An 18503-nucleotide genomic window follows, 5' to 3' on the forward strand; every position below is an offset into this window, starting at 1 on the left:
TGCGTGTGTGTGTGTGTGTGTATGTTATCAGGGAAGAGCTTAGACAGCAGCTCGCTTAAGGCGCAGTCCAGCACAAGCTCCCAGCCTGATAGCGCTCAGGGCTCTCCAGCTGCTGTGTCCTGTAAGTCAGCATGGCCCGCCAAACGCAGCCTGTACAGTAGCACGCACATTCAGTTCTACTAGCAAATCACCTTGAATCCTTTTAGCCCTGCATGTTACAAGTATCCATCTGCTGCCAATAAATCCCTAAAGTACCCAGACTGGGTATTAGTCAGCACCATTCCTCCATCTTACTTTCAGACACACAGTAACAAACAATCCATTGTGAAAAAACAGAGATGTTTTGTAGTATTTGTACTCCTCTACTATTCCATCCTCCCCCTGTTCCACCAACGCCACGTGTTTAGAATAACTTGTTGTCTCCATCCTGTGGACATAAGTGGAATAGCTACACAGTTCATCCATGACAATATGTGCATTAACATATTTTTTCTAATGTCTCTAAGCATGAAGTTTCCTCTTCATCATCTTTGTCTGAGTAAGGCTTCATCCTGGAGTGCCCTATGACACATCCAGCAGCACAAGACTTCACTGTTTATGTTTGATAGATCTCTCCTTTTTTTCACATTTGCCTGGATGTACCTGTCTTAGTGCTGTCCAAGATGAAGGTTGTTCACCTGAGTGGCCACAGTGATGTGGTCAGCCTTCCATTTAAGTCTCCGTGTCCCTTCCTTCCTCCTAAACTCAGCTGCCGCAAAGTTTGCTGACCTGCTGGGCTCAGTGCGCAGGGGTTCAGGGCCCGTAGGCGACGGGGAAGGGAGATCCAGTACTCCGCCTCCCGCTGCCCTCTCCGCCCCCTCACCTCCACACACCCCTGTTGTCCCCATGCAGAGTAAGTAGAAAAGAGCAAACAGATCTACAGCAGACAGCCACTGAGACGAATAAAAAAGTGACTGTATGAGTTAAAAATTAGCATCCCCACGTTCTCTGTCCCAACACCATGATGATGCATTAAAAGATGGACTGATTCTGTTCATGTGCCATTTCTGGTAGAAGAGTAAAAGGAGCTTATGCCTTTGCTCTGCATAGATCACCCTCTTTTTTTAATGATTACTTCTGGCTGCACCAGAAATCCTTTCAAGATTTTGTCAGAGTTTTTAAAAAGGTTCTTGTGGACCAAACCTCTTAAGTGAAAAGAGAATTGGTATGATTCAGATGATTAAAATGGAGATAAAACGCCCTTCACCTGCAGAAACACATTGGTAATGTTTATCAGCCTGGTAATGTTTATGTTTTTGTGCTATAAAGCTTCATTGTTGTCCAAAAAGTGTTAAAAACAAAACAATGAGCCACACTGTTGCAGTGGGTGGTATGTTCCTTCATTGCAATGAACGTGGGCACTGTAGTTTATTTTGAGTCAGTCCCACATACACTGTCCTGCTGCCGTAAATACTTATATATAGCTCCAAACAAATGCAGTGTTTACACCTGCTTCATGTACCCTGCCAAGCTGATGCAGTGAAGTACTGAGCCTTTATCCTCTGTTTTTTTATACATCTGGAACTCCATATTTATTAGGAGTGAGTGGGCCTGAGTGCCACACTTTTATTAAACAGAATAGTACCATCTGCGTGCTGTAAATTATAGTTTTTATAAAATATACGTTGATACGTAAAGGTACATTATTTCTTCATTCTTTTATTCTCTACCTGTTCCCTTCCTCCCTGTTTCTAATCTGTTCTTGTACATTCCTCCACCTCCACCCATCACCCATCCACTCATCCAACAATCCTGCCTGGACGGCAATCAGTGTCTCGGCTCACAGACTTGGTAAGCAGCGTTCGCAGGGTGCCGGCGGCCCCTGCACCGGAAGGTGATGCCGCACCGGCGCCGGCATCTAGCACCAAGCCTACCCCACCACCTGCACACACTACTTCCCCACCTCCCCCTCACCCCCCATCCAGCCCCTCCATGTCTACCTCCCAGAGTGAGTACCAAGCATGACCCACCCCGACCCCAGGCACGGTAGACAGTCAAAGGCTTAATGATGTGTTTGAGTGTCAGTGCAGGCCTGTTGTGAGCAGGCAGCCATGTGCACAGAGCAAAGTACATTCTGTTGAACTGCTCTTTTTCTTATCTGTGTTGGACATTGAATGTGAGTGTGCTTCTTGTTGCTGAGCTGTATTAACCTCCTCTGTGCTCTGCCAACTGGATTTCTAAAGCGTTTGGTGCTTTTGGCTGTTGTGAGGTCTTTAAATGCAAACGTGACATAGTTTGGAGTGAACTAAGATGCTTATGTGTGCTCATATTACAGTGTGTTTGACAGTTGTTCAGGATCATATGATGAGCAAAGCCTCTGTTTTACAAGTGTAAATGTTTAATTTCTATTTTTCAACATCTACAGATCTACAGATGATACTTTTATCTACAGAGTATAAATATATATAGAAACAATCTTTTCAGACTTTGTCCCCATGTCCAAAAGCATGAATTTATCTGTAGTTATTTCAAGCTTCAATTAAAATAAATTTCACCCTGAAGCTACTTATATAAATGACAAATGTTTCTGTGTATGTAAGTTGGGGTCAAACTGCCTCTGTCTGAGCACTGTGTTGTCGTCTTAATGAATAAAACATTTTAAGAACTAACTGCTGTTGCCATGACCTGTGACTAACTTCTGCTCCTACTGTCCTCTGCAGCACGCAAACAAGAAATCATCAAGATCACTGAGCAGCTGATAGAGGCCATCAACAACGGAGACTTTGAGGCATATGCGTGAGTCTGCGTTTTTGTGTGTAGTAGTGTAGTGTGTGCATAGGTTAAAGTTAATGCTTGGCTCCATTAACATGTTATTAACGTGCGCTTTGCTCCTCAGTAAAATCTGCGACCCAGGGCTGACTTCATTTGAGCCAGAGGCGCTGGGAAACCTGGTGGAGGGGATGGATTTCCACAGATTTTACTTTGAGAACCGTAAGATCCATAGACAGGTTGTTGTGATGCTGTTGCCATTTTGCTTTGAAGCATTTTTAATTACTGTTTATTTTCTGATCTTGATTCTAATTGTTTTATATTGGTAATATTTAGTTTTAGTGTGAACATACTCAGCTGGTTTGTCTAAATTTAAAAAATAGGGCCTGAAAAGACCAATGTGGTCTGTTGTTGGTTTCAGATGTCAGACAGTTCATGCTGTAGTTTATATGTGAAGTCCAGTGAAATTAGAAGTAGTCCTGTCATTATTGTTGTGTTGTCTTGGTTGTGTTCAGTTTTGGCTAAGAACAACAAGCCCATCCACACGACCATCCTGAACCCCCATGTGCACCTGATCGGAGAGGACGCGGCGTGCATCGCTTACATCCGCCTGACTCAGTTTGTTGACAGCCAGGGTCGACCGCGGTCCAGCCAGTCAGAGGAAACTCGCGTGTGGCATCGCAGAGACAGCAAGTGGCAGAACATCCACTTCCACTGCTCAGGCGCACCAGCTGCACCGCTCCAGTGAGGTACGGAGCAAGAACTGACAGCACAGGATGTTCCTCAGAGCATCTTTACACTGTTTTCAAATTAAAGCTTTGCAAAGGAGCAACTGTTGTGACTTATCTATCAATATATTAATACAGATAAATACCAAAAAGACAATGAGGGGTTTCACTAACTGGGAAACAAATGAAGGATACAAGTATAGAACAATAGATAAACAGTTAGAAAAGTTGGCACAGTGGTTGACAAACACAGAAAAAGTCTTAAGGTATGTGTTCATTTAGATGCTTCTTAGCAGAAAATCAGCAGAGGAAAATGAGTGTGTTTTCATTAACCTTTGGTTTGCTCTCAGGCTGATGTTGGCATCGCAACCATGTTTTAAGGATACCACCCAAGCATGAAAGAGGGCTGTAAAAAAATTGCTATTTTTACAGCTACAGCTTTTTTTTTTTTTGAATGAATGAATTAGACATTTTGGGAAATACCCATAGTTTGCCTTTTTGCTGCATAAAGATCCATGCCACTCTCATATGTCTGTTACAAATGAAGCAGGAAGCAGGACACTATTTACTTGACTGTGAAGGACTCTGTCCAAAAGTACCAAAATAAAGTCACCAGGCATCTGCAGATAACTAACGATCTTGTTCGGTTTGTTTTAAAACTGCAGTGAAAAGGCTGACGCTGAATGGCTGATGCTTTCTTTGCTGGTTTTCTGAAAGCGTTTTTTGTCAGTCGTCTGCACTTAGCTCAGTCAGCTTTCATTGTCATATCTTTCATTTCATTTAAAGGCTGTTCTGTTTCCCTTCTCAGGGTTGAATGCCATAGTTTTGTCTGTCAGGAGTGCTCTGCTGGAGAGAGAGAGAGGAGGAGGAGGAGGAGGAGGAGGAGGAGGAGGAGGAGGAAGGGATGAAAGAACAGATCCCTTCCTGGACGCCCGGCCTCAACCCCCAGCATGTATCTCTTATTTTACTACTACTGCCCCCTGTCTGTCTCCTGCCCTACAGCACCTTCAGACAAGCATCAAACAACAGCAACTCAGCATCCTTCACCCCCCAGCTTCCTCTTCCTCCCTCCGGCACACTGGGTGATTGGTGGGGGGTGGGTGTGATTCCTTCTTCCTGTGCTCTCTTTCCTGTCCCCACAATTTTTGTGACACCAACCCTCTTGTCCTCCTGTGAATCCACACTTGTGTGATATAAACACTGCACTGGAAATACAGTATGTAAAGTTTTAAGTAAAATCTATTATCATTACAATATTATTATGATTATTATTATTATTACACATTTGCAATTGTATATGTAATTTGTATAATTCAAACTCGATGCCAGTGGTTTCTAGAGTTGAAGAAAATCTTTTTTTTGTTTTGTTTTTCTCTATGTTTTTAAGGAAGCATGTTTTTTTTCCCCCCATATTATTAACAGTGGCTGTTTTTTATTGTGGCTATTAAGTGAAAAATGATATTGGCAGTTTTTGTAATTTGCTTATATTTGTATGTTAGCTGTAATACTGCGCCCAAACACACAGTCAACATTTTTTTGTTTGTTTTTGGGTTTTAGTCCTTTTTTTTTTTTTTTTTTTTTTTTTCTTTGTTGTCTTTTTCCTGTTTCTAGACTTTTTTGGGAGGGGTGTGTCTGATGGTGTTAGCTAAGCTCAGTGTCTTCCTGCATCTAAACATTTAAAACATACAGAACAAACGTAGTAGGAATTTACTTTTTCATCTTCATGTATGACTAATAGTATAACACCCTGTGCTCCAGCACCCTGAACAGTGACGTCTAAAATAGGAAGCAATATTGTGTTGATAAGGAGGATTAATGTACTGGCTTTTGTTTTTTCTGCAGTTACTTGTTGTGCATTGCTGCCACCATGATAACAAAACAATGAGAAACATTTTCTTAATATAACAGGATATTTAATCTTAGAGTGATGTTTTAGTATAACAGGGGTTTTCTTGTTTGTTTTGAGAGGAAACTACAACAACACCTGCCTTTATCTCATTGTGACAAAATAAGTAGATGTGTTGTATTAATTAATGTGTATATTCCATATTGTAAAAAGGAAACCTCCAGTCCAGAGGGAAATTATATTATTTTATATTGATTTAAAGGAATGAATTAGTTAATTTTGAGATAAGATATTTTGAGCTTAACACAGTTACTTATGTTAGCAGCTTCTTTTCTTTTAGCTGCTCCCGTTAAAGGGGCCTCCATAGCAGCCACTGGTGGTCGATGGCAACCTGGGCCTCGACTGATCCGGTACAAAAATCTGGTTTATGACCAACACATTTAATTTGGCAGAGATTTTACACTGGATGCTCTTCCAGATGTAACGCTCCCCATCTATCCAGGCTATGAGTGCACCCTGTAGCCAAACACAGCATTAAATGTCTTATTTCCCAACAGACCAAAAACAGAATTAATTGATTCATCAATTAGTCCTAATAATTGCATATTGATTAGCAAAATATACAATGCAATCACCAACATAAGTATCTTGTAATTGCAGCATTTTTCTGTGACAGCTCTCGTACGTCCTAAATCTCCCTGCCCTCTGACCTCCACACCTCTGCCTTTGTGATCAATCATAGAAGTCTCAGTGGGTCTAGTTTAGCCTCGGCCCGTTTCCACCAGGAGCCTGTTTTTCAGGCTGCTGAAACGGTGCTCAGGGGGCGATGCACTGTTGGTGGCTTCTGCTGTTGCTAAGTGACAGTTGAATTCCCGCTTGAAGCTCAGTGCTCTTTTCCTAAAAGTTGCGATATTTTTAGCGGGTCCTTTTTTTTTTTCGATCAGGATGACAAACAAAAAGAAGTCAGCGCTCTAAAGAAAGGTTTCTGATGCATGTGTGACCTTTTTCACTTCTGTAGCCAAACTGCAGAAAGATTATACCAGGCACATACACTTAGACCCATGTCAGTGATGAATGATCCCACCCATCCCACTGATGGGTGCTGGTTCTGTTCGACTAATCAAAGCTGAAGTGATGATTGTGTGCTGGTACATGTCTGCAGATGTGAAGGTTGTGTAGGGCGTGTGTGTTCTGTGGTCACAGGGTGCAAAATTTGTGTGTTGCTTTGTGTGTGTCTGCAAGCAGTGCACCTGTTGCTCTGTGTGTATCCTTCACAAACCTGGCATGGTGCATTTTAAAGGTGTGTGTTTTGAGAGACAATGGAAGAAGAAGGCTTTATTTTTGGAGGACAAATCAGTCCCCTGCCTTCAGCCCACGACTTTTTTTCTTATGGTTTGATCTGATTTTTTTATGCAATATATTTTTCATGTGTTCATTCTCATGGTATTGGATTAGTGTTACAATTGTGTTACCAGTTTTGCATGACACAAAGTGCTTGTGCCAGGAGGTGGCAGGATTGAACAGATGGACTTTGCAACACTGAAGACTGAATTTTTTTTTTTTTTTTTTTTGGGTGGGTTTGACTTGTGATCAGCTCCTTTTTGCTCATCTACCACTGGCTGCCTTCACGTTTGTTTTGCCGCTGTTGGTCAGACCAGGTTAATAAGAGACAGGCAGTTGGTTTGGTGAAAAGTCCTCAGGTTTCTATTTATTTTTAATATTTATTTATTTATTTTAGTTGATATTTTTATTGTGCTTTTTCCATTTTTGGTTTGTTTTCCTGTTGTATGTACAGTTTATGCACTTGTGCAACCATTGTATGTTGTTCTAAAGGACGCTGTCACATGTTTTTAAAGGGATAGTACACCTAATTTGCATCCTGCATGTGTTTTACGTATATGACCAACATAGTGTGGATAACTTTTCTTTTTCTGCTATTTTTTCTTCTGCAGCCTGAGATTTATTTTGTTTTTGACATTATTTTTCCTTTTTATTTGGTGTCATTACCACTTTGCCCGAGTGAGACACTTTAAAACATCAGGACTGTATTTTGAGTGAATTGTCCCTCCTTTTAAAATGAAGGATTTTTCACAGTGAACCACCAGGTTGATGTATTGTGCTCATGTCACAGTAACGTGTTCATGTCTATTTGAACTTCTTCTGATAGTAACAGGTCAAAGGTTAACTGAAGGTGTTCATGTGTGGTTGTGCTTATCAAACATGACCCCACCCCTTCCAGAAAAGAGGAAACAGCAGCATGTGCAGTACAAAGGTCTTGTTCTTCTGTTCTTCTTAGTGTGTTTACTAGCCTTGAAAATCACTATAATAAGATTCATATATTTAAAATGAGGGAGTACACAGTATTACACAACTGCATCTAACTAGCAGTGTAGCTGGCATTGTCTTTGCATGACAGTCACCAGGACACTTGTTTTTTTGGTGTTTTCCTTTTTATTTGGTTTCTCATTTTCTACTGACTGCTGGTAAACTCAACCTTTCTCTATTTTCTCAGCTTTTTAAGTGCATATGACTATTTTTGTCTCAAGATGATATAACGAAGATGATTATATTACTGGGTGTGGCACTAAGAATGGCTATGAGGGTGTCGATGATGATGAGGATGTGATGAAGAGTATTCCGCATGCTTCTCTATGGGGCTCTGTGTTGTCAGTGCAGAATGGCTGCCTTTAGTAAGTAGCTGAGAGAATACGAGGAGCTTTGTTGACCATCAGCACCAAGAGGGACTGGTGCTTCACTGAGCCTGCAGGTCAGCACCGAGTCCAGGTGGCAGATTAGAAGCTGTTCAGAGTGACTGAGCTCCAGTAGGGGGCGCTGTCACACAAAGTCAAGCACAAACTAATGGAGGACAGGCTGATGTTTGTAATGTAGCTGCACAATATATTGACTTCAGTGTCGAATCAAACAGACAATCCAGTCAGAGACAACAACAGTTTTTATGACTGTAGGAAAATAAGAAGCTTTAACTCTGATTGTTGATCAAGGCTGCACAATTATGACTACAATGGTACAAATCCCACTGATGGGTACTGGTTCTGTTGGACTAATCAAAGCTGAAGTGATGATTAAAAATGATTCTTTGTGCACCTCTTCAGTCTCTAAGGTCAGTGTGAGCTCTGCTGCAGCTGTTTAGTCAGATGAAGCATAACTGAGAGAAACTGGAGCCACTGTGTTTCTTCTTTCTCCAGCCAGAGACTGAGCTGCACTGACAACACTGAGTTGGCTTCTCTTTGTAAAGTGTCTTTCACTCTTTTTCCTCAGTCCCTTTGTTTCCAACCTTATTCGATCATTTCTCTGCATTTGGCTCTTTCTACTTTCCCTTTGTCTCTTTTTGTCAGTTTGGGTTTCTTCTGTATAATAATATTAATCCTCTAGTTCCCCGATTCTTCGGATTATTGCTCTGTTCTCTTACGTGCTACACGTGTTTCTCTAACTTCAAGAAAATGTGTTAAGGTGTTATCAATAAAATGACAATTTAAATAGAAAAGCTCATCTTGTTCTGTGTTTCTATGCACATGAAGCTGCAGCTTTAATTTGCACTGACAGAAATAACTCAGAACATAAATGAACTTGTTTTGACCCAAATATTAGCTCAGCAGGAGAAAACAACATCAAGTCGACATACGACTTAAAGTCAATCCACAGGTGACCAGTGTAAATCCTGAAGTTTAGTTTATCACATGGGAACAAACAGCTGCTCCACTTTAGTAAATATGAAAGAATTATGAAATAAATGCTGCTGTGTAATGATGAAGGTGACAACTGCTGACAAACTTTAAATTTCAATATACATTTCAATGAAAAGATCAGTTCTTTAAAGTGAACCTCTAATGGAAATGAGACTCTTCTCTTAAAGTACATGTGAGTAAAGTTAAATTACCTGTAGGTTTCACTCAGTCAAACATATTGCTGCCAGACTGAGCAATGATTCATTATTACAGTCAAATTAAAGATTCCAAATATTTGATCAGATATTCACCATTTTCCTATTTTCATTACTAATCAGCAGCAGCAGTTTAATTAGAAATATTGTTTAATTGTAGCTCAAAAACTATTTAATCCACAGTCAAACATAATAATAAAGTAGTAACTGGAATCAACTGTATTCAAATAAACATCCCCACTATAACACGACCAATAAATCACAACCACCTCCCTGAACATCAGTGAGAAATCTGACTGTGACAGATTTTCATATCAGTGGTTTTGGCATCAACAGCAGGTCCAATATTGAAAAATGGGAAGAGTTTCTCAGTGAAAGTGTCTCTGTGAGTGTAGATGTGAGTCATGTCTTCATGGTTGTAGAAGGACACCTCCCCCCTGTCATAGTCCAACTGGACCCTGATCCTCTGGAGACTCTTCTTTACTGGGACAGTTTGACCAGCACCATTAGTGTATTTTCCACTGTGATGACGTAAACACCAGATTCCATATTGTGGTGAAGCAAATCTCTCTCTCTTCCTGTCAACTGATTCTTTAACCAAGCCCACATTCCAGTCAGGATGGTCTCCCACCTCCACCTCCCAGCTGTGTTTCCCTGAGCTGAAGCCCTCAGAGCCCAGAACAGTGGCATACTTAGTGTTTCTCTCTGGATTGTCAGGAAGCTGCTGCTTTGCTCCACATCTCACACTGGTCAGATCATCAGACAGATGGAGCCAGGGACCTGCAGTGTTTGGGTCCAGAATGACAGGACTGAAGTGGACCTTGTCCTTCATCTTCTCCCAGACTCTGAAGGACAGGTTGCCCAGGTGTTTGGCCACATCTGGCAGAGCTCCTGAGACCAGCTGTGGATCTGACAGTGAGCACTGGGCTCTGGCTCTGGTCTGAGTGGCTTTATAACTGCTGAGGAAACACACCTTGTCTTTCTGCAGCTGTTCTTCAACAGCACAGATACTGTCTGACAGAGAGGAGATCTGCTCCTGGATCCTCTTCATCTCTCTGCTCAGAGTCTCCCCCTTCTGCTCTTCTTCCTCCCTCAGAGCTGCCAGTCTGGACTCCTCTTCCTCTTTCAGGAACTGGTGGAGCTTGTTGAACTCTGCTCTGATCTGCTTCTCTGTGGACAACAGCAGCTTCTTGGAGTGTTGAACCATGTCATTGTATGTTTCCTCCACTTGTTTGGATTTGAGCCTCTTGTCCTGTAGAGACTTTAAGTCAGACTCCAGCTGCTCCTTCAGCTCACTGACTGCTTGTTCTACAGGAACCACCTTGTGACTGTGGTGGAGAGAAAACTCACAGACAGGACACACAGCTCTCTGCTCGTCCACACAGAATAATTTTGTCTCTTCTTGATGTTTTCCACAAACCACCTCCACCTTTTCTGTCTCAGAGGATTCAGTTTTCTGTCTCCCAGCAAAGACGTCAGCCAGTCCCTTCAGTGCAAAGTTCACATGTTGAAACTCCTTTGAAGATTTTCTTTTACAAATGGGACAGTTTTTGTTTTTAGCTTGTTCCCAGAATTGTTGCAGGCAGCTTGAACAGAAGCTGTGGTTGCAGCTCAGAGACACAGGATCTCTGAAAGTCTCTGAACACACATGGCAGCTCAGGTAATTTTCAACAAGAGTGATCTTCTCAGCCATTTGTTATGATATGTGAATTATCCTTTAACAGCAAGACTCACCGAATCCCTGTTGTAGTTGTATCATAGATTATAATCTTTCTTTTCTGGGTTTTTCATATAGATTCCACAACCTGTAATGGCGTCTCGTCTCAGGAAGAAATGTCACAATCAACTTTCAATTTCATTTTGTTTCCTTGAAAGTAAATCACTGACAGCTGATGTCTCATTTTCTTACCAGCAGATGGTGCTGTTTGATTTATTTGCTTTATTGTTTTATTTAATTTCCCATCCATCCAACCATTATCTATACCTGCTTATTCCTTAACCAGGGTCACAGGGATCTGCTGGAGCCTATCCCAGCTCTCTTTGGGTGAAAGCCAGGGGTACACCCTGGACAGGTCACCAGTCCATCACAGGGCCACATAGAGACAAAAAATCTCACACACTCACACTCTATATTGTAAATTGATAATAAATGTTATGGATTAACGAAATAATATTCTTAGTGAAAAGCAGCAAAACTATAAAGAAATATATCAATACAGAAATACTGAGGCTAACACCTTCATTTCATAAATGTTAATGTTCATGTGTGGTTGTGCTTATCAAACATGACCCCACCCCCTCCAGAAAAAGAGGAAACAGCAGCATGTACAGTACAAAGGTCTTGTTCTTCTGTTCTTCTTAGTGTGTTTACTAGCCTTGAAAATCACTATAATAAGATTCACATATTTAAAATGAGGGAGTACACAGTATTACACAGCTGCATCTAACTAGCAGTGTAGCTGGCATTGTCTTTGCATGACAGTCACCAGGACACTTGTTTTTTTGGTGTTTTCCTTTTTATTTGGTTTCTCATTTTCTACTGACTGCTGGTAAACTCAACCTTTCTCTATTTTCTCAGCTTTTTAAGTGCATATGACTATTTTTGTCTCAAGATGATATAACGAAGATGATTATATTACTGGGTGTGGCACTAAGAATGGCTATGAGGGTGTCGATGATGATGATGAGGATGTGATGAAGAGTATTCCGCATGCTTCTCTATGGGGCTCTGTGTTCTCAGTGCAGAATGGCTGCCTTTAGTAAGTAGCTGAGAGAATACGAGGAGCTTTGTTGACCATCAGCACCAAGAGGGACTGGTGCTTCACTGAGCCTGCAGGTCAGCACCGAGTCCAGGTGGCAGATTAGAAGCTGTTCAGAGTGACTGAGCTCCAGCAGGGGGCGCTGTCACACAAAGTCAAGCACAAACTAATGGAGGACAGGCTGATGTTTGTAATGTAGCTGCACAATATATTGACTTCAGTGTCAAATCAAACAGACAATCCAGTCAGAGACAACAACAGTTTTTATGACTGTAGGAAAATAAGAAGCTTCAACTCTAATTGTTGATCAAGGCTGCACAATTATGACTACAATGGTACAAATCCCACTGATGGGTGCTGGTTCTGTTGGACTAATCAAAGCTGAAGTGATGATTAAAAATGATTCTTTGTGCACCTCTTCAGTCTCTAAGGTCAGTGTGAGCTCTGCTGCAGCTGTTTAGTCAGATGAAGCATAACTGAGAGAAACTGGAGCCACTGTGTTTCTTCTTTCTCCAGCCAGAGACTGAGCTGCACTGACAACACTGAGTTGGCTTCTCTTTGTAAAGTGTCTTTCACTCTTTTTCCTCAGTCCCTTTGTTTCCAACCTTATTCGATCATTTCTCTGCATTTGGCTCTTTCTACTTTCCCTTTGTCTCTTTTTGTCAGTTTGGGTTTCTTCTGTATAATAATATTAATCCTCTAGTTCCCCGATTCTTCGGATTATTGCTCTGTTCTCTTACGTGCTACACGTGTTTCTCTAACTTCAAGAAAATGTGTTAAGGTGTTATCAATAAAATGACAATTTAAATAGAAAAGCTCATCTTGTTCTGTGTTTCTATGCACATGAAGCTGCAGCTTTAATTTGCACTGACAGAAATAACTCAGAACATAAATGAACTTGTTTGACCCAAATATTAGCTCAGCAGGAGAAAACAACATCAAGTCGACATACGACTTAAAGTCAATCCACAGGTGACCAGTGTCAATCCTGAAGTTTAGTTTATCACATGGGAACAAACAGCTGCTCCACTTTAGTAAATATGAAAGAATTATGAAATAAATGCTGCTGTGTAATGATGAAGGTGACAACTGCTGACAAACTTTAAATTTCAATATACATTTCAATGAAAAGATCAGTTCTTTAAAGTGAACCTCTAATGGAAATGAGACTCTTCTCTTAAAGTACATGTGAGTAAAGTTAAATTACCTGTAGGTTTCACTCAGTCAAACATATTGCTGCCAGACTGAGCAATGATTCATTATTACAGTCAAATTAAAGATTCCAAATATTTGATCAAATATTCACTATTTTCCTGTTTTCATTACTAATCAGCAGCAGCAGTTTAATTAGAAATAGTGTTTAATTATAGCTCAAAAACTATTTAATCCACAGTCAAGCATAATAATAAAGTAGTAACTGGAATCAACTGTATTCAAATAAACATCCCCACTATAACACGACCAATAAATCACAACCACCTCCCTGAACATCAGTGAGAAATCTGACTGTGACAGATTTTCATATCAGTGGTTTTGGCATCAACAGCAGCTCCAATATTGAAAAATGGGAAGAGTTTCTCAGTGAAAGTGTCTCTGTGAGTGTAGATGTGAGTCATGTCTTCATGGTTGTAGAAGGACACCTCCCCCCTGTCATAGTCCAGCTGGACCCTGATCCTCTGGAGACTCTTCTTCACTGGGACAGTTTGACCAGCACCATTTCTGTATTTTCCACTGTGATGACATAAACACCAGATTCCATATTGTAGTGAAATAAATATCTTTCCCTTCCTGTCAACTGATTCTTTAGCCAAACCCACATTCCAGGCAGGATGGTGTCCCACCTCCACCGCCCAGCTGTGTTTCCCTGAGCTGAAGCCCTCAGAGCCCAGAACAGTGGCATACTTAGTGTTTCTCTCTGGATTGTCAGGAAGCTGCTGCTTTGCTCCACATCTCACACTGGTCAGATCATCAGACAGATGGAGCCAGGGACCTGCAGTGTTTGGGTCCAGAATGACAGGACTGAAGTGGACCTTGTCCTTCATCTTCTCCCAGACTCTGAAGGACAGGTTGCCCAGGTGTTTGGCCACATCTGGCAGAGCTCCTGAGACCAGCTGTGGATCTGACAGTGAGCACTGAGCTCTGGCTCTGGTCTGAGTGGCTTTATAACTGCTGAGGAAACACACCTTGTCTTTCTGTAGCTGCTCCTCAACAGCACAGATACTGTCTGACAGAGAGGAGATCTGCTCCTGGATCTTCTTCATTTCTCTGCTCATAGTCTCCTCCTTCTGCTCCTCTTCCTCCCTCAGAGCTGCCAGTCTGGACTCCTCTTCCTCTTTCAGGAACTGGTGGAGCTTGTTGAACTCTGCTCTGATCTGCTTCTCTGTGGACAACAGCAGCTTCTTGGAGTGTTGAACCATGTCATTGTATGTTTCCTCCACTTGTTTGGATTTGAGCCTCTTGTCCTGTAGAGACTTTAAGTCAGACTCCAGCTGCTCCTTCAGCTCACTGACTGCTTGTTCTACAGGAACCACCTTGTGACTGTGGTGGAGAGAAAACTCACAGACAGGACACACAGCTCTCTGCTCGTCCACACAGAATAATTTAGGCTCTTCTTGATGTTTTCCACAAACCACCTCCACCTTTTCTGTCTCAGAGGATTCAGTTTTCTGTCTCCCAGCAAAGACGTCAGCCAGTCCCTTCAGTGTAAAGTTCACATCTGGAAAATCCTTTGAAGATTTTCTTTTACAAATGGGACAGTTTTTGTTTTTAGCTTGTTCCCAGAATTGTTGCAGGCAGCTTGAACAGAAGCTGTGGTTGCAGCTCAGAGACACAGGATCTCTGAAAGTCTCTGAACACACATGGCAGCTCAGGAAATTTTCAACAAGAGTGATCTTCTCAGCCATTTGTTATGATATGTGAATAATCCTTTAACAGCAAGACTCACCGAATCCCTGTTGTAGTTAAATCACAGATTATGATCCTTCTTATTTGGGTTTTTTTAATAGATTTCACACCCTGTAATGGTGTCTCGGCTCAGTTCAGGATCATCAGAATGAATTTTCAGTTTCACTTTTCTACTGTGTACACAAATCACTGACAGCTGATGTCTCATTTTCCTACCAGCAGATGATGCTGTTTGATTTATTATTTTATTTGACTGTAATTTTCCACAACATGGACCTATATTGTTAATTGATAATAATTGATGCTGTAAATTAACAATAAAATATACTTGTTGAAAAGCAGCATCACTGTAAACAAGTATATCAAACAGAAATGCTGAGGCTAACACCATAATTGCACAGATTTAGTGCAAATACTAAGAGATAGTCAACATGTAAATTCAATCTATTATGACTAAAATAACTGACCATGTAGCCTTGAGTTAGTCTTTTATTGGTGCACAAAAAAGTAATTAGAATCCACCAAACACTGTTAATTAAAAAAAACTCTTAAACAAAAAAAATATAGACTATCTTCATTAAGCAAAACAAAGAATGTTATGACAGTACAACGTGTAAAATGAAAAACATGTGAACATGTGTCTCTTGCAGCATCACAGTGAACCACCAGGTTGATGTATTGTGCTCATGTCACAGCAACGTGATCATGTCTATGGGTCCAGAATGACAGGACTGAAGTGGACCTTGTCCTTCATCTTCTCCCAGACTCTGAAGGACAGGTTGCCCAGGTGTTTGGCCACATCTGGCAGAGCTCCTGAGACCAGCTGTGGATCTGACAGTGAGCACTGAGCTCTGGCTCTGGTCTGAGTGGCTTTATAACTGCTGAGGAAACACACCTTGTCTTTCTGTAGCTGCTCCTCAACAGCACAGATACTGTCTGACAGAGAGGAGATCTGCTCCTGGATCTTCTTCATTTCTCTGCTCATAGTCTCCTCCTTCTGCTCCTCTTCCTCCCTCAGAGCTGCCAGTCTGGACTCCTCTTCCTCTTTCAGGAACTGGTGGAGCTTGTTGAACTCTGCTCTGATCTGCTTCTCTGTGGACAACAGCAGCTTCTTGGAGTGTTGAACCATGTCATTGTATGTTTCCTCCACTTGTTTGGATTTGAGCCTCTTGTCCTGTAGAGACTTTAAGTCAGACTCCAGCTGCTCCTTCAGCTCACTGACTGCTTGTTCTACAGGAACCACCTTGTGACTGTGGTGGAGAGAAAACTCACAGACAGGACACACAGCTCTCTGCTCGTCCACACAGAATAATTTAGGCTCTTCTTGATGTTTTCCACAAACCACCTCCACCTTTTCTGTCTCAGAGGATTCAGTTTTCTGTCTCCCAGCAAAGACGTCAGCCAGTCCCTTCAGTGTAAAGTTCACATCTGGAAAATCCTTTGAAGATTTTCTTTTACAAATGGGACAGTTTTTGTTTTTAGCTTGTTCCCAGAATTGTTGCAGGCAGCTTGAACAGAAGCTGTGGTTGCAGCTCAGAGACACAGGATCTCTGAAAGTCTCTGAACACACATGGCAGCTCAGGAAATTTTCAACAAGAGTGATCTTCTCAGCCATTTGTTATGATATGTGAATAATCCTTTAACAGCAAGACTCACCGAATCCCTGTTGTAGTTAAATCACAGATTATGATCCTTCTTATTTGGGTTTTTTTAATAGATTTCACACCCTGTAATGGTGTCTCGGCTCAGTTCAGGATCATCAGAATGAATTTTCAGTTTCACTTTTCTACTGTGTACACAAATCACTGACAGCTGATGTCTCATTTTCCTACCAGCAGATGATGCTGTTTGATTTATTATTTTATTTGACTGTAATTTTCCACAACATGGACCTATATTGTTAATTGATAATAATTGATGCTGTAAATTAACAATAAAATATACTTGTTGAAAAGCAGCATCACTGTAAACAAGTATATCAAACAGAAATGCTGAGGCTAACACCATAATTGCACAGATTTAGTGCAAATACTAAGAGATAGTCAACATGTAAATTCAATCTATTATGACTAAAATAACTGACCATGTAGCCTTGAGTTAGTCTTTTATTGGTGCACAAAAAAGTAATTAGAATCCACCAAACACTGTTAATTAAAAAAAACTCTTAAACAAAAAAAATATAGACTATCTTCATTAAGCAAAACAAAGAATGTTATGACAGTACAACGTGTAAAATGAAAAACATGTGAACATGTGTCTCTTGCAGCATCACAGTGAACCACCAGGTTGATGTATTGTGCTCATGTCACAGCAACGTGATCATGTCTATGGGTCCAGAATGACAGGACTGAAGTGGACCTTGTCCTTCATCTTCTCCCAGACTCTGAAGGACAGGTTGCCCAGGTGTTTGGCCACATCTGGCAGAGCTCCTGAGACCAGCTGTGGATCTGACAGTGAGCACTGGGCTCTGGCTCTGGTCTGAGCGGCTTTATAACTGCTGAGGAAACACACCTTGTCTTTCTGCAGCTGTTCTTCAACAGCACAGATACTGTCTGACAGAGAGGAGATCTGCTCCTGGATCCTCTTCATCTCTCTGCTCATAGTCTCCTCCTTCTGCTCCTCTTCCTCCCTCAGAGCTGCCAGTCTGGACTCCTCTTCCTCTTTCAGGAACTGGTGGAGCTTGTTGAACTCTGCTCTGATCTGCTTCTCTGTGGACAACAGCAGCTTCTTGGAGTGTTGAACCATGTCATTGTATGTTTCCTCCACTTGTTTGGATTTGAGCCTCTTGTCCTGTAGAGACTTTAAGTCAGACTCCAGCTGCTCCTTCAGCTCACTGACTGCTTGTTCTACAGGAACCACCTTGTGACTGTGGTGGAGAGAAAACTCACAGACAGGACACACAGCTCTCTGCTCGTCCACACAGAATAATTTAGGCTCTTCTGGATGTTTTCCACAAACCACCTCCACCTTTTCTGTCTCAGAGGATTCAGTTTTCTGTCTCCCAGCAAAGACGTCAGCCAGTCCCTTCAGTGTAAAGTTCACATCTGGAAAATCCTTTGAAGATTTTCTTTTACAAATGGGACAGTTTTTGTTTTTAGCTACTTCCCAGAATTGTTGCAGGCAGCTTGAACAGAAGCTGTGGTTGCAGCTCAGAGACACAGGATCTCTGAAAGTCTCTGAACACACATGGCAGCTCAGGTCATTTTCAACAAGAGTGATCTTCTCAGCCATTTGTTATGATATGTGAATAATCCTTTAACAGCAAGACTCACCAAATTCCTGTTCAGGTTGAATCATAGATTATAATCTTTCTCATTTGTCTTGTTTAGATTCCTTGACCTGAAATGGTGTCTCAGATCTGTCAAGCAATGCCACACTGAACTTTTATTTTAACTTTCATTGACAGTTTGTCTTTTTCGTACCAGCAGATGATGCTGTTTATCAACATATTTTACTGTAATTTTCCACACCTTCAAATTATTAATGTTAAATATTGTAAATTAACCATAAAATATACATTGCAAACAGATATATCAATATAGAAATGCACCTTCTGTTCACCTTAATGTCAGATATTTTTGAAAATAATAAAAGATAATCACAATATCCATACATTA

General features: G+C 41.2%; 5 protein-coding genes across 25 annotated transcripts in view; 1 reads left to right on the forward strand and 4 right to left on the reverse strand.

The window, feature by feature from the left end:
- The window catches only part of camk2b1 (calcium/calmodulin-dependent protein kinase (CaM kinase) II beta 1), a 61676-nt gene extending 52849 nt beyond the window's left edge, over positions 1 to 8827 (forward strand). For 9 of the 21 annotated variants that reach the window (XM_026320803.1, XM_026320806.1, XM_026320810.1 and 6 more), the window contains 7 exons: positions 32 to 121; positions 749 to 892; positions 1811 to 1987; positions 2700 to 2775; positions 2876 to 2970; positions 3264 to 3497; positions 4285 to 8827. In XM_026320803.1, coding sequence (XP_026176588.1) covers positions 32 to 121; positions 749 to 892; positions 1811 to 1987; positions 2700 to 2775; positions 2876 to 2970; positions 3264 to 3496 — 815 coding nt within the window. In that variant the 3' untranslated portion in view covers position 3497; positions 4285 to 8827. Of the gene's footprint in view, positions 1 to 31; positions 122 to 748; positions 893 to 1810; positions 1988 to 2699; positions 2776 to 2875; positions 2971 to 3263; positions 3498 to 4284 lie in introns of those variants that run through there. The other 12 variants (XM_026320814.1, XM_026320819.1, XM_026320822.1 and 9 more) reach the window with 3 other exon arrangements.
- A 528-nt stretch (positions 8828 to 9355) lies between these two features.
- LOC113138410 (nuclear factor 7, brain-like) lies at positions 9356 to 11074 on the reverse strand. The gene has a single exon (XM_026320825.2). It carries the CDS (start codon positions 10914 to 10916, stop codon positions 9504 to 9506), a length of 1413 nt encoding a protein of 470 aa, XP_026176610.1. The 5' UTR covers positions 10917 to 11074; the 3' UTR covers positions 9356 to 9503.
- A 1285-nt stretch (positions 11075 to 12359) lies between these two features.
- On the reverse strand, positions 12360 to 15023 carry LOC113138413 (nuclear factor 7, brain-like). The gene has a single exon (XM_026320826.2). It carries the CDS (start codon positions 14883 to 14885, stop codon positions 13473 to 13475), a length of 1413 nt encoding a protein of 470 aa, XP_026176611.1. The 5' UTR covers positions 14886 to 15023; the 3' UTR covers positions 12360 to 13472.
- Positions 15024 to 15502: 479 nt separating this feature from the next.
- Positions 15503 to 16639, reverse strand: LOC113138970 (tripartite motif-containing protein 35-like). Its single transcript, XM_026321882.1, has one exon. The coding sequence runs from the start codon at positions 16499 to 16501 to the stop codon at positions 15596 to 15598; it is 906 nt and encodes a 301-aa protein (XP_026177667.1). The 5' UTR covers positions 16502 to 16639; the 3' UTR covers positions 15503 to 15595.
- A 479-nt stretch (positions 16640 to 17118) lies between these two features.
- On the reverse strand, positions 17119 to 18117 carry LOC113138989 (tripartite motif-containing protein 35-like). The gene has a single exon (XM_026321907.1). It carries the CDS (start codon positions 18115 to 18117, stop codon positions 17212 to 17214), a length of 906 nt encoding a protein of 301 aa, XP_026177692.1. The 3' UTR covers positions 17119 to 17211.
- Positions 18118 to 18503: the final 386 nt, after the last annotated feature.

The sequence above is a fragment of the Mastacembelus armatus genome, chromosome 9 (assembly GCF_900324485.2).
Source record: "Mastacembelus armatus chromosome 9, fMasArm1.2, whole genome shotgun sequence".
NCBI lineage: Eukaryota > Metazoa > Chordata > Actinopteri > Synbranchiformes > Mastacembelidae > Mastacembelus > Mastacembelus armatus.

Bases quoted from the DNA above. Each gene is read 5' to 3' on its own strand.
- LOC113138989 (XM_026321907.1), bottom strand. From the start codon at position 18,117: ATGGCTGAGAAGATCACTCTTGTTGAAAATGACCTGAGCTGCCATGTG.
- LOC113138970 (XM_026321882.1), bottom strand. From the start codon at position 16,501: ATGGCTGAGAAGATCACTCTTGTTGAAAATTTCCTGAGCTGCCATGTG.
- LOC113138410 (XM_026320825.2), bottom strand. From the start codon at position 10,916: ATGGCTGAGAAGATCACTCTTGTTGAAAATTACCTGAGCTGCCATGTG.
- LOC113138413 (XM_026320826.2), bottom strand. From the start codon at position 14,885: ATGGCTGAGAAGATCACTCTTGTTGAAAATTTCCTGAGCTGCCATGTG.